This window comes from Neophocaena asiaeorientalis, unplaced genomic scaffold (genome assembly GCF_003031525.2).
Source record: "Neophocaena asiaeorientalis asiaeorientalis breed wild unplaced genomic scaffold, Neophocaena_asiaeorientalis_V1.1 scaffold89, whole genome shotgun sequence".
Lineage (NCBI taxonomy): Eukaryota > Metazoa > Chordata > Mammalia > Artiodactyla > Phocoenidae > Neophocaena > Neophocaena asiaeorientalis.
Window position 1 is genome coordinate 2,986,990 of NW_020172592.1, and position 15,568 is coordinate 3,002,557.

Here is a 15,568-nt window from a genome sequence, read left to right on the forward strand (position 1 = left end):
GATGCCTCCAGGAGGTTGGACCAATTTGAAGGATCTGGTTTAACTCTCTCATGGAGTTAGAGCACTGGTTATTGTGCAATAAATACTTTCTAAGTGGAAGTGAAATGCAACTTAGTTCACTCTAGCTAATTGGGCCAGACTAGGTTAGGACAGATTCTATAGCAGACCAGCTTTGGCCTCTTTATAAAGAACCCACCTGGGGAAAAAGTATAAAGGAGATTAATGTCCCTGACTCAACCTCCAGATAGTCCCATCACCACAAAGTTAGGTTCCTCAATGTAATCCTCATCAATGTCAACCCCCATCCCACTTAGCCTCCCCTCAACATATACACAATAAAGACAGCATCAGGGCTTTTAGCTGGTACTCTCCCTTCTCTGCTAAAACTTTTCTTCTTGCTCTATTGTGCATCCTTTGGATCATTTACCTCTCACAGAAACAAGTTCTCCCTTCTACCCTTCTCAGTAAATTTCATTTTATGGGAGACCTAACAAAGACATTAGCCTTTGTACATTTATGCCAAATGATTAAATTGACTTTTAATGACACAAATTTTACGACAGGTAGATATTTTGGCACATCTCAAATCAGAGGAAAATGGTATTTTCTTAGTTGTTCTGAGAAGCGTCCATCCCTGTGGGACTAGAATCCAAGTCTCCTGACTCATAATCCAATTCTCTTCCCATCTTACCTGCTGACTCTTGGATCAGACTGAGGCTGGAGTCTGATTCAGCCTGTTTTTTTTTCCTTGCATTAAAAAAAAAAAAACCTCTGATGTGTAACCTAAATTCAATAACCACTTCTGATATTTATAGCTGAGTATTAAGTATTTTGAATGGCATTTTGAGCTCTAAATAATTTTACTAAATATTAGTACTAAAACTGCCTTGACATCACAGAACTAGTGGCTACAAAATTTTAGTGTCTCACATCCCAGTAAACTGGTTGTTTGTATATTTTATACTGTGTTTGACATTTGTAAAGACAACAGGATTCAAGATCTGAGGTCTGTGTCACTGAAGAGATTGCATCAAAATCCAGCGCTTAGTAGGTCCCATCTCTGAAGAAGTTCACAAGGAGACCAGTGTGTTTACCTTGCTGTGATCCAGCAGAGCAAACAAACAACTGGGTTCTGTGATGTCTTTTTACTGCCTAATGTTTAAATATTGCCAGTGAAACGGAATTATACCTTTAGCTCTGCCACTGAGGTGCATTATTTTTCATTCTAGTAATATGTTTTCATGGCTAAAATGAAAAAGGAAATGAGAGGAAAATATTTAACCATGGCCACATGATATGCCACATTTCTGTGAACAATCTGTGTGCTTCCAAACATCATTTGCACACTTACATTTTATAATTAACATATTTTAAGACTGAGATCATAATCTATAGCAGACCAAAGATCAAAGCTCTTCTTCCAGCCTGGCTAAGGTATATTTTAGTCAGATATTGTTTTGAGGACCTTAACAAAGTACAATCTCCATGCTTTGCTCTCTTTAAATCATGTAGCACTTCAGACAGATAACCAATCATCTGACATCAGTTATCTGTTCTAACTACATTATATGCAAAAAAAGAAAAAAAAACATTCATATCTACTGTGTAAATTCAGATCTCACTACTGGTGACACATTCTTCCTATTGTTAGTTGAATTCTCTGTTAAATCTCCAAGCAAATGAGCCTTATATCAAGGAGGCTAAGAAGTTTTATATTCATTAGTTAGAGCCTTTGAGCTATCTTTCTAATTGGAAAAGAAATTTTTAAGATTACCTGAGCTCCAAAGGTTATTTTGGTGTACAAGGCAAGGGATGATCACTATGTGGTAGAAAATCACAAAAGAGATATTGTTAGGCCTTCAGCATTGATGGTATTGTCTGGGCCAAAAGATTATATTCCAGTGCCTGATTTTTCCTTCGCTTTCACAGCTCTTGTTTGAAAACAGACCTAATTGAGATTCAAATGCTTTATATTTTGATAGAGTTTTTACTGCAATTGCATATGGAGCTATGACCATTGGAGAAACACTTGTTTTGGCACCTGAATATTCGAGAGCCAAATCTGGGGCTGCACATCTGTTTGCTTTGTTGGAAAAGAAACCAACTATAGACAGCTATAGTCAAGAATGGAAAAAACCCGTAAGCACAACTCTGATTTTAAATATCCACTTATTATTAATTGTCTATACGCATGCTCTCTAAATAGAGACTTAAATGAAGGCATTATCTGATAACTGCAAAAGAGAATGCTATAAAGAATTAAAAGCTTGTATAAATAATTGTTACGGCTACAAAGGGAGAAAGGGGGTCTTAATCAAATTTTCACCTCTGTTACTAAAATGTACAGACTTTATATTTTAAAATATGTGCTTCTAGTTTATTTATTTGCCTGATGCCATAAGAATATTCTGGAACAAATTATTGATTTATATATTTCATTTTACTTAGACTGCAAAAGTTTTAGTCTGGGATAAAGATTTGCATTAGGATTTATTCATTTTTTTCCTCTGATAACAAATGCAAAGTAAATAGTGCCCTGCAACTTCAGATGCCATCTTTCATGGGAAATATATCTGCAAACAAAAGAGAGAAAAAGGGAACTATATTTATTAAATTATTAAATATTAAAACACATGCACATATTTAGTCACAAACTCTAAAAGACTGTGAATATTAAAAGGGAAGCAATAGGAAGATCGTATAATTTCAAAATAAGTCTCTCAATAGTAGTCTTATACATTAAACATATATTCAATTTTTCTAGACATTTTAAATTTAAAAGAATAGCTATTAGGTATATACTTAAAAGAAAATTTTCATTTAAGAGTATTTCCCTCTAGAATTTTAACAGTAGATTTATATGTACGATAGCTTAAAATAGTACATTATCACTAGAACTTCATAATTATTAAAAGGAATGCTGGTTGTTAGAAACAAAAAGACCATGAAATTCTCAAAATAGAATACTCTAAGATACATTATTGTCAAAAGAAGATTTTATACTTGTCTTTTGGAAAGTAAAGTATGTAGGAAACTTTTTTAATCTTATAATTTAGATATTTAATATTACTACTCATTTCTTTCTAAACATTACAATAGAGGGATTGAGCATCTCATTGATAAATGTCCTCATAGAACTGTATACAAGACATAGAATGTGGAAATGTTCCTTATAAAGACTACAAAATTGTTATTTAATCTTTATTTTATTTAATATATGTATACTTCTAAATATCAGTCCCTATGCTTTAAAAAAGTTAAAGTCTGGTAAAACAAAATTGGCAAATATTGATAGTTATTGAAGCTGGGAGATAGGCATATAGCAGTCCGTTACATATTATTCTCTCTACTTTTATAGAAGTTTGAAATATTCCATAACAAAATGTTTAAAATAGTAGGAATAAATTTTTAAAGGTATTAAGTCTAGAAATTTAGAACATCTCTCTATGCCTTTCCAAAAGGCACCAGAGCATACACAGAAATAATTGCACTCTCATTATTCTGCAGTATCCTGATGTTATTTTAAAAACTTTTTTTTCATAAATAATATTCATGTGTTGTAGTGGGCAAAACAAAAAGCATTGAATAAGCTTAAAATAAGCTACTACTAAACTTAATATTTTGGCATATATCCTTCCAGGAAATATTTTTTTCTAATTCTAGACCTCTTAACCATATGTTAACATTTCTTTCCTTTGACAACAGAATAATTTCATTGTCAAACAGTTTTTGGTACTCCTTCCCTCCACCTACCCCCGCCTCCTACCTATATACTGGGCTTGGAATATGCTGAGCATGACTATTAAACCTGACTACTTAAAATGCAGTTGATTGAGGGCAAACATGAAGTTCAAAAGAACCTAAAATCTTATGAACCAAATACTTAAATGGAAAGTTAATCATCATTTACTGATCATTCTGGAAAGTCTTTTATAAACATCCCTGGTGTACATAAGTATTGGTTTACAAATTACCAACCACTAAAGAGAAAGAAGCATAGAGAGAAAGATAAACTTTTAGGCAAGTGTCACTGCCAAAAAATGATCAATTAACATAAATCTGAATTCAAAATATAATGTATATTAACTGTAAAACATGGTCCAACCTACAAAAATAACATTTATAGGGGCTTCCCTGGTGGCGCAGTGGTTGAGAGTCCACCTGCTGATGCAGGGGACGTGGGTTCGTGCCCCGGTCCGGGAAGATCCCACATGCCGCGGAGTGGCTGGGCCCGTGAGCCATGGCCACTGAGCCTGCACGTCCGGAGCCTGTGCCTCGCAACGGGAGAGGCCACAACCGTGAGAGGCCCGTGTACCGCAAAAAAAAAAAACAACAGAAAAACATTTATATGTACAGTTGATGAGGACCCCAGCTATGCTGAATTAAGCAATAAATGTCTATAAAGCACAAACTACTTTTTTTTTAATGTATTTATTTAGAGCAGCTGGTCAAACAGCTAATTTACAGATTGCACTGTGACTGGGTACTGAAGCCAAAGGAAACTAGTGATTTTAGGAACTTGGTGAAGTCCCGTAGTGAAGACAAGAACTACAGATATAAAAATCTCAACAGAAAAAAAAAAAAAAATCTCAACAGAAGTGACAGAAACAAATATGCAGTCAGCAACTCTATAGAAAGGAATACAATGTTTAAAATTAAAATGGTTGGACTTCCCTGGTGGCGCAGTGGTTAAGAATCCGCCTGCCAATGCAGGAGACACGGGTTCGAGCCCTGGTCCAGGAAGATCCCAGATGCTGCGGAGCAACTAAGCCCTTGCGCAGCAACTACTGAGCCTGTGCTCTAGACCCCCGCGAGCCACAACTACTGAGTCCATGTGCCACAACTACTGAAGCCCGCTCACTCTAGGGCCCACAACAAGAAAAGCCACCACAATGAGAAGCCTGCACTCCGCAACGAAGAGCAGCCCCACCTCACTGCAACTAGAGAAAGCCTGTGCGCAGCAACAAAGACCCAATGCAGCCAAAAATAAATAAATTTATTTTAAAAATAATAAAATTAAAATGGTTGTGGAAACATGCACAATTCTCAGAAAGCACTCAGCCAATGTGCTATAATTTGTTACAGCCTTTCTAAGTCATCCTCTAAACACTGCCAACTTTCTTTCACAGGACACATATGAAGGGAATATAGAGTTCCGAGAGTCTCTTTCTTCTATCCATGCCGCCCAGATGTTCTAATCCTTCACAGTTTATCCCTCAGCATTGAGAAAGGGAAGACTGTAGCATTTGTTGGGAGCAGTGGCTGTGGGAAAAGCATTTCTGTCCAACTTCTGCAGAGATTTTATGACCCAGTGAAAGGGCAAGTGGTAAGACTGAATTCAAATACAACTTATCTGGGGGTTAGTGGGGCTATTCTTAAACATTCCCTTGGGCTTAAGCATCCTTGCTGATTTGGGGAGGGCAAACAGTGCAGTAGTTAAAAAAAAAAATCTCTATGCCTTAACTAAGAGGATAAGCAAACCAATAACAGAAATGATGGATAGGACTTTGAGGCTAAGATGAAAGCTCCAAAGATTCTTCAACCATTATAGAGCAGAAATTTTGATCTTTTAAGCCATGGAATTCTCTTAGAATACAGGTGTTGGAAGATGGGTGTACTATCAACATCTGGGCTCTTTTGTCACTCTGTTCTGCCTCCCTGGTTCAGGCTTCCTGCTATTCACTCTGGCCATCTCCACCTCCCAACTCTCAAAACCTTAGACATGATTAGAGCTTCTTTCAATCAGCTCCGTTAAGTTCTGCATCCTGATCTCAAAAAAATGCAACCTCTCCCTCCTTTGAACTCCAAGGACTGTTTTTCTCACCTGGCACTTTTCTTACTTTAACTTGTATTCAGATTTTCAATTATTCTCTCCCCACAACCACCACCAAATTACACACACACAAAGACAATTTCCTGTTCTGCCTTCTCCTACCCCCACAAAAAACCATAAGTCCATAAAAGTCAAAAATTGTCATGTTAGTCATCCTTCTGCTGCAATTTACAGTCTTTTCCCCATCACAGAGTCTCAAAGACTCTTTGAAAAATGGAACAGTCCAAAATGGCTGCCTTGTTACAAGAGAAAACAATGAGTTAACAATGAGTATGAAAATCAGGCGACATTCACCTATTTGCACATAGCATAGCACACTCCCTCCTTTAAACTTTCCAATGAGTTCCCACCACAGTTACAATAAACCAGAGTCCATACCATCAAATCAAGGTCGTTCATGATCTGGCCCCTGCCTCTCTCTCCAAACTCCTCTCCTACCCCTCCTAGCTCATTATGCACTGTGTGTCAGTCTCACTGGCTTCTTTATGTCCTTTAAACACACTGTGGACCTTTGTTCTTGCTATTCCCCTGCTTCGAATGTTCTTACTCTAACTTCTTTCCCAATGTCTTCTCATCATTCATGTCTCAGTCTAAATGCTACTTCCTTAGATAGAATATAATGCATCCCGTCGCCCCCTTCCCAAATCCTCACCACACCCTTAGTCACCCTCTATCCCATTATCTTGTCTTCATGACACTTTCTTTTTTCTGATGTTATTGTTTGTGTGCTTATTGCCTGCCTCTCTCCACCAGAATATAAGCTACAGGAGGGTAAGAGCTTTGTCTTGTTTATTCCTGTTTCCCCAGTGTCTGAAGAGTCCCCATCACATAATAGGTATGCTCATCAAATGTCACTTGAATTTTGTTATACGTCCATGTGAATAAACATGGCTTTGTACAAAATGACTTATTTCTGCATGTGGACTACTGTATCAATCTGCACCTACTCTCTTACCAGGCTTTAATAAAGTGGGGTCCTGTTGCAGTGGAGGTTGGTATTTTTTTATCTGACTTCAATACAGAGCACCAGATGTTATTCTAGACTGTGAGCAGGTCTCTAGAATATATAGCCATTCCTAGAAATGTCAAGTAAGTTTAGGAGTCTGTACTTTAGTCAGTTACATGCTGTCTGCTTCTATACAACATATGATTTATGAACCTTCCTTGGGTAACATTATACTATGAAACAGCTTGAATTCCTAACCTTCTTGTTATGATTTGTATATGTTTGAATACCGTGAACCGGAACATGATACAGTTGTTGGATCTTCACATACCATTTTCCGTTCTGCTTTTGGCAGCTCTTTGATGGTGTGGATGCAAAGGAATTGAACGTACAGTACAGTGGCTCTGTTCCCAAATAGCAATCATTTCTCAAGAGCCTGTGCTATTCAACTGTAGCATTGCTGAGAACATTGCCTATGGTGATAACAGCTGTGTCGTGCCATTGAATGAGATAAAAGAAGTAGCAAATGCAGCGAATATCCACTCTTTTATTGAGAGTCTCCCTGAGGTAAGAAAATGTGTGAAATCTTGAACTACAAAGCTGTCAAGTAAGCCCAAGTATTTTATTGGGCCTAAGTGGTTATTTTTATGTGCTCCATGGATTATACAATTTAGTTATTTCTAGCAGCTAATGTAAAGTTAGATATAAAAAGCAAAATTTGAGATTTTTGTGTGACTATTTTTTCCAAGACCAAACTGTATTAATATTCACTGAATTAATTTTCATATTTTGATTATATACCTTCTATTCATTTATACTCTGCCATGTCTACACCACCATCATCCGCCTCTGGACAATCTTAGTAGCTTTTTAAGCTATTTTCCTGCTTCCAGTCTTGCCCCTTTCTAATTCTTCCTCACAGCAACTGGAAGGATCTTTTAAAAACATAAAGTAAATCATACCCCTCCCTGCTTAAAACCTCCTAATGGCATCCTTTGCATGAAGAATGAAGTCAAAACTCCTTATGTGGCTGGCAAGGCCTTCGATGATCTGGCCCTGCTTGCCTCTCCAGCGCCTTGCACATCATGTGCTCCCTCTGCTCCAGCAACACTGGCTTCCTTCTGTCTCATCAGTTGGCCAAGTTCTTCCCTACCACAGGACATTTACATTTGCTATTTCTTCAGCTGGGGCCTCCCTTCCTCTGGCTCTTTGAAGAGCCAGCTCCTTAACTTTCAAGATCTTTCAGACGTCACTCTTGCAGAGGCCTTCCTTGGCCACCTTATTTGAAAGAGTCCCCACCAGCCCTTATAGCCTATCACATAGTCTTCAGGGCACTCATCACAGTCTAAAATTACCCTGGTGCTTATTGACTTGTTTAGGGCCTCCTTTTCCCACTCAAGTGTTAAGTAAATGCCTGCCATTTTTGTGACCTTTCTGTATTGGCTGTGATGGCTGACACAAAATCTCAGAAAAGTTAAAAATCTTGGCTAACTGTAGAGAAGCCTTTAGCATAGCAAGCATTGATACAAATCCAGAAGTAGTGCATAGAGACACTGTAACTGCCCCTTAAAATTCTTGCAATATCTGTTTAAACCTACATATACACATAGATAAAATAAAAATACAGATACCTACTTTTGATTGGAAACAACTTTTATAATGTGATTTTCTAGCTCTCTTTAAAAGGAAATGCCAAAGTTTAGTAAGCATTATATCAAACAACTAATCTAGTGCCCTGTTCTTTGGGGGAGGATACTCGTCACCATACTTTCTTTTATACTACTAGATCTTCCCTCACCATCTCCTGTCCACACTAATTGATGCCTCTAACTATAAATGGGCCTTTAATACAATTTCCCTAACTCCAGTAAGGTTCTTCATTACTACCTATAATAGAAGGAGTAACATATTTTTATCAATATTGTGACCCTTTGTCTTTCCCTTTTTTTACTAAGGCATTCATTGCGTTATTGATTCAGGGTCAGATTATTATCCACATACTCCTGACAGGTTTTTTTCTTTAATTTATACATGGTAAAATGCTATCCATTTTATATTTGTACCATTTGACTTTTGTCCTTAAATTGCTTATTATCTTTCATTCTTTTCATTATACTATTTCTCAGATTTACCCAAAACTACATACTGCAGAGATTCAGTGTCCTTTTTACAATAAACTTTGAGAATCAAGATGATGTTATTTCCAAAAGAAAGAATAGCTTGTTTCTCAGTGTTTTTTTTTTGTTTTTTTTGTTTGTTTGGTTTTTTTTTTTTGCAGTACGCGGGCCTCTCACTGTTGTGGTCTCTCCCGCTGCGGAGCACAGGCTGCAGACGTGCAGGCTCAGCAGCCATGGCTCACGGGCCCAGCCGCTCCGCAGCATGTGGGATCTTCCCCGACCGGGGCAAGAACCCGTGTCCCCTGCACCGGCAGGCGGACTCTCAACCACTGCGCCTCCAGGGAAGCCCGTTTCTCAGTGTTTTAAACTTTAGTTTACCTTCATATCACTGTTACCCCTAAAATATATACAACCATAGAGAAATCTGGTGCCAAAATATCATTCTGGAATAGGACAGTGGAACTACTAGTCTAGCAGCAATGAAAATGACCATTTGGAGTGAAGAGAAGATAGGGAATTTGGGGGATCACTTAGGAGCTATTTCCAGGGTTAAGTTATGAAGACCTGAATTAATAATTATAAAGTGAAGTAAAACAAGGAAAAGGATGTAAAAGATGTCATAAAAGTGGATTGTCAGGACTTAGCTTAAGGTTGTCTGTAGAAAGTGAGCAAGAAAGTACATAATACACTGGGCAGCTTGCTGGAATAAAAACACACAGAGCATATGGTGAGAGTACAGAAGAAGGAATGACAAAGTCTCCTTTTTTTTTTTTTTAACCATGCAAAAAAACCGTTATTAACATTTTGAACAGGTTCGGCTATTACTAAAACTGGTAACTTCTAATCTTAAATTGGGGCAAATGGCTAGAGTGCAGAGTGATGCCATCATTGGGCATTATGAATGCAAGACTGAATAATTAACAGCCACCCCGCAGACGGAGGACCAGGTGCAGGGTCGACTCTTTCTGGATGCTGTAATCAGAAGGAGTGTGGCCATCCTCCAGCTGTTTGCCTGCAAAGATGAGCCTCTGATGATCAGGGGGGATGCCTTCTTTATCCTCGATCTTGGCCTTCATGTTCTCGATGGTGTCACTGGAGCTCAGAGAAAACCACACAGAGGATGTTGCTTTGAATTGGGTTTTGAAGAATGAGTAGTTCACTAGGCAGAGAGGGGACAACACCATTCTTAGGAGGCAGAATAAGCTCATGAAGAAACACATATATGTGAAAGGGTTTTAGGTATTTTGGGGAAAATAAATTTAAAATTCTGAGCATAAAGCATAAACTTGGGAATTGAGAAGAAGAAGCCAAACAAAATATGCACATGGACTAAATGCGAAGGTTCTGATTTACCAGGCTACGTTTGGAAATGGGAAACCGCTAGACATTTTTAGGCAGAGAACTGACATGATCAAATTTTTAAAGAAAATAATTGCATTTGAAGCTCAGCCTTTTGTTTGCTCATGCAAGAGGCTCTGTGGTCTCTGTGGCAATGGCATACACTGCATGAAAGGGGCAAGTCCTGGTACATTACAACAGTCTAGATGAGAGAAATTCAGGTCCACATTTTCCTTCCCCCAGTTCCAATTTCCAAAAGTTCTTAAACTCCATGCCCTCCTCTCCCCTTCACGCACAAAGACCATGTGTTTGATGTCAGTTTGTTGGGTGGCCAAAATGATGTGAGGCTTTATGAAATCTTTATTAGTCCTACTTAGAATGAATTGTCAAATATTTCTACAGAAATATTCATATATTTGATTACTGGTTGCTACCCAGCCCTTTCTGGGGGTGTTAAATAATATATATCACATATTAAATATATAATATATAGTATGTACAATTTATAGTATATTTTCTTCTAAAGTAAAAAAAAAAATAGACTTCTTAAACAAATATAGCCCTGTGGGTTTCAGATAAAGGATTATGGACCTATCTGTCAGATCAAGGCAGGAGGGTGAATAGCAGAGCATCAACTCAGAGCATGCTAAGGGTAACACATCTATGGTATGTGCCATGGAGATAACCTGCAGGCATTTGGAAATATCAGCCTGGAAGACGAGTTGGCATAACACTGACTTGGTCTTGAGGATCCTCGGAGAAACACAGCAGGTGTAGATGTCCCCTAGCAGCCACAATTTCACAGGGTGGCAGCTCTCAGTCAAGCCACGTGATGTCTCCCACTGGAACCACCCTGAAACTCCTTTCCAGGGCCTGCAGGGAATCTCCAGAATGCAGTTGGTTTAGGACTAGACTCTTTCTGATGTTCCCTCCAGGATCCAACTGGTATTTAGACCCAGGTTCACATTGAACAGCCATTGCCCCTTCAGTGTCTCATAAAACAGGTGATTTTAGGGCACTCACTATCCCAGTGTTTGCCAGAAAATTTAGATTTTCAGTTTAAACAGGAAAGAATGAAAGCCTATGGTTCTTCATTAAAAACAAACAAAAACCTTCAGTTTAAGTGTCTGAATATGTTTTGGGGTTGCTATTGAGACGACGTGTATAGTCACATTTATAATCTGTTCTGCTTAATGATGGGCAAAAACATCTGAACTGTATTTTCAACCAATTCATTCTTGAGACTTACATCTCCCTGCAAGCCAGAGAAGGCCAAGAGATGCAAAGTGATTTCTAAGCTAGTATTGTATCTTCTTCAGCTATAATAGAGGAATCCACATACATTTACAATTTAAGCTGGACTGGCAGAAAGAGCTACAAGCCCATTATCATTCCCACCCAATCCTCTCTCAATTTTTGGCTTAAGATTGAATTCTCTAATGAGATGGGAACTTTGCAGTGTGTGGAAATGAACTACAGAGTTTTACCTGATTATCTGTTGCCCTATGATTCCAATTTTAATAAAATGCATTTTAGGAGGAAGAGACCCAGAGTGCTAGCAATCCCAGATAAAAATCACAGAGGAGCTAGCTAAAGTCTGTTTTCTTCATAGAGCATTCACTTCAGAAAGGATGCTTTTACTGGGCGTTAGTAATTCAGATACCCATTGTTTGATATAAAGTAAGCAACTGAGCATTTTAAGTTGAAAAATGAACTTTGACATGAAGCAGACACATTTGTTATAAAGTTATATCATAGGCTCTCTGGAAACCCACTCTGCTGGAAAGGCACCTCCTGAAGGCAGCCAGGTATGGAGGGAAAGCAATTGAATCAGGCTTTTCCAGGGCACTAACATAAATAGCACATCAGTCATGTGCTGCATCTTCTCTATAATGCTGCTACAGGATCCACCTTTAGAAGGCTGTACACTTGGACTCACTTTCCCAGTGGAGCTCATCCATCCACACATCCTTGTCTGGGTACCAATGGCATGTATTTCTCAGACAACTGGCAAGGGCTACTAGAAAGCAGTATGAAACCTTGGAGGGAAGCAGAGTTAACAGGACAACCTAGAAAGCAAGTGGGAGCCTGCTTGCTAATCCATTGTGATTTAGGATGGCTTCAGGATAAGTGAAAAACTTCCTTTACCCTTCCATGGAGGGTAATACTGAAAAAGGGGTCATTAGTATGTAGGAGAGTGTAGAAACATTGTGAAGTGCTAAATGTCACTATCATGGCCTGAAAAGGTGAATGGACTGTCTCAAGATGTCAGCCTAACTTACTGCTAGGATGATACCTGCACCTCTGAGAAGGGCATCACGGCATCTGGAGAGATGTGCCCATAGAGGGTTGGTGAAAGTCAAAGTTAAGGAACCCAATGATTTCCTTTAAAACGATACTTTAAATCATTTTGATCTGAAAACAGAAGACAATTTAACTTAATGGGGAAAGATTTGTGCTTACTGGGAACTTTTTTTCCCTAATAATTTTTTTTCTTATGCTTTAATTTGAACAATTCCTTTGTAGAAGCACAATGGCAAAGGTCTACTGTTTGTGATCAGATTAGATATGTAAATGAGATGGTAGTGTTTACTGCTGGTTTAGCATTTATTAGCAACAAAGCCCAAGAATAGATTTTAGTACTTGTTGGGACACAAATTTTAGAGAGTAGCAAAATTTGAAATATTTAGATGGCTCTCGCCTACAGTTGCCATGTTAATTTAAATAACCAAGCCTTGCTTTCTTAATTACACGTTCCTGTAATAGAAATACAACACACAAGTTGGACTGAAAGGAACACAGCTTTCTGGTGGTGAGAAACAAAGACTAGCTATTGCAAGGGCTCTTCTCCGAAAACCAAAAATTTTGTTGTTGGATGAGGCCACTTCAGCCCTTGATAATGAGAGTGAAAAGGTAACATCCTCTTCTTTCATCTCAGGATGTAATATGACGTATGAGAGTGGAGTATTGTGGAAGAAATGAAGCTCAGTTTGGGGAAGAAAGGCCTGGAGAGAATTGTAGTCATAGGGTCACCAGTTGTAATTAAGGTTTTGGCCTTTATAAAAAGGTTAGAGGCTGGTGGGGAGGTGGGAGAGAGTTGGGACACAGGGCATCTCATGTTTTAGAAAGGTTTTCTCATTTGAATTGGTCTCATTATCAAAAGGGACCCAATTCTTGAAATGTTTCTCCACTCAAGGAAAAAGCCTTTCCTTGAGTGGAGGAAAGGAAAATTACTTTCCTGTTTTATTATTATTTTAATGATGCCAAACAAAATAATAAGGCAATCTACATACATAAAAGAGTGATCTACACTGCAATGTTGGAGCCTGCTACTCTACCTTCTATAGACTATTAGCTCTGTTTGAGAAGGAAACAAGGAGGCAAACAGACATGTAACGATAAACCTACACTGCAAGGTCCTTCAGATGTTTAATTTTACTATGTCCTTGTCCCCTAATAGTTCTTGCATGTAGCATGTTCTTATTTGTTAAATGAATGTTGGTTGAATGAATTATAATCTTTCATATTTATCAAGTGCTTATTATATACTACTATCTCACAACAACTTGATGAATTAGCTTATTTTATGCTCATTTTACAGATCAGCACACTAAGGCTTAGAAAAGTTAAGAAACTTCCCTAAATTTTAATAGATGGTGTCTGACCTAAGATCCCATGTGATTAATCACCACACAATTGCTATTTGTAGATGATTATCATTCTTTATTTCCAAGGAGACAGTGTGTTATGAAAGAAAAAAATGGGACTTTTGGAACCAGACATATTTGGGCTGTAATCCTGGATTCATCAGTTACTAGCAGTGTGGCCTAGGTCCAGGGACCTGGACTTTTCAAATCTTGGTTTACCCATCAGGGAAATGAAAATAATCCTCACAGAGTTACTGAAAGAATTTAAATGAAATATCCATCATTGGAATATTTTATATACTCAGCAAATATTGGTTTTCACCCTCCACTTTCATTTCTTTTTTGTTGTTGTTTGTTTTCTGGCCATGCTTCATGGCATGCAGGATCTTAGTTCCCCAACCAGGGACTGAACCCATGCCCCCTGCAGTGGAAGTGCAGAGTCCTAACCACTGGACCGCCAGGGAATTCCCTCATTTCTTCTCATATAGCATTATAACCTCATTGTAGCTGAGATGCTGCTTTAGCCAGGACAGTTTTACAACTAAATATTAAAAAAAAGAAAGAAAAAACCAACACAAATAAAAAAATAAAACTGTGAGAAGAAATGAAGTAAGTAAATTAGACAATTCCACTTGGGTATGGAAATACTACTTTCCGGCTTTGACTTTGGAACCACTTACTTACACACAAATAACCACCTAATTTTTATTGATTGTCACGAAAGCTCTTCAAATTAAAAGTATTACTTAATGTGTCTATAATTACTTTTTCTAGATTTCTATTGAGTAGGGTATTTCACAAAGTAGGGTAGTTTCCTTGGAGATAAGCAAATACACAATGAATGTTATTAGATTACCTAAATTAATTTGACTTGCGCAAGTTTATTAGCATTTAACCCAAGGTAGCAATCACAGGTCCTTCTCTCTTCCAGGTGGTTCAGCATGCCCTTGATAAGGCCAGTAAGGGGAGGACATGCCTAGTTGTGGCTCACAGACTCTCCACGATACAGAATGCAGATCTGATAGTGGTTCTGCACAGTGGAAAAATAAAGGAACAAGGAACTCATCAAGAGCTCCTGAGAAATCGAGACATATATTTTAAATTAGTAAATGCACAGTCAGTGCAGTGATGCTGTTGGAGTTAACACATATTTTGATCTTTGTGTAATGCAAAGAATAATTAGTAGGAATTAGGAATTACTTAATAATTATTTGGCATGCTTTGATCTCCTTTACTGCATGTATCAATAGAATCATGCTATTCAAGTACAGACATGTTCTGTTTACACACCATCTTCCCTTCAGATTTTTTTTTTTTTTTTTTTTTTGCGGTACGCGGGCCTCTCAATGTTGTGGCCTCTCCTGCTGCAGAGCACAGTCTCCGGACGCACAGGCCCCGCGGCCATGGCTCATGGACCCAGCCGCTCCGCGGCATGTGGGATCCTCCCGGACCGGGGCACGAACCGGTGTCCCGTGCCTCGGCAGGCGGACTCGCAACAACTGCGCCACCAGGGAAGCCCCCCTTCAGATTTTTAAAAGGAAACAAAAATTACTAAATTCATTTAAGTGAGATAATCCCTGTATCCCTCACTTTATAAAAAGCACATTTGCTTATAAAGCAATTTGCTGCAAAGTGAATATTTTCCTTTCAACTTCCACTATGAAATTGGGAATATATTCCCAGAGGG

At 38.3% G+C, this 15,568-nt stretch overlaps 1 protein-coding gene across 1 annotated transcript in view; it reads left to right on the forward strand.

The window, feature by feature from the left end:
- The window catches only part of ABCB5 (ATP binding cassette subfamily B member 5), a 108,667-nt gene extending 93,657 nt beyond the window's left edge, over positions 1-15,010 (forward strand). Inside the window, 7 exon segments of the mRNA XM_024738434.1 lie at positions 1,983-2,139; positions 5,130-5,160; positions 5,163-5,326; positions 7,135-7,167; positions 7,170-7,346; positions 13,001-13,147; positions 14,813-15,010. Coding sequence (XP_024594202.1) covers positions 1,983-2,139; positions 5,130-5,160; positions 5,163-5,326; positions 7,135-7,167; positions 7,170-7,346; positions 13,001-13,147; positions 14,813-15,010 — 907 coding nt within the window.
- The last annotated feature ends 558 nt before the right edge of the window (positions 15,011-15,568 follow it).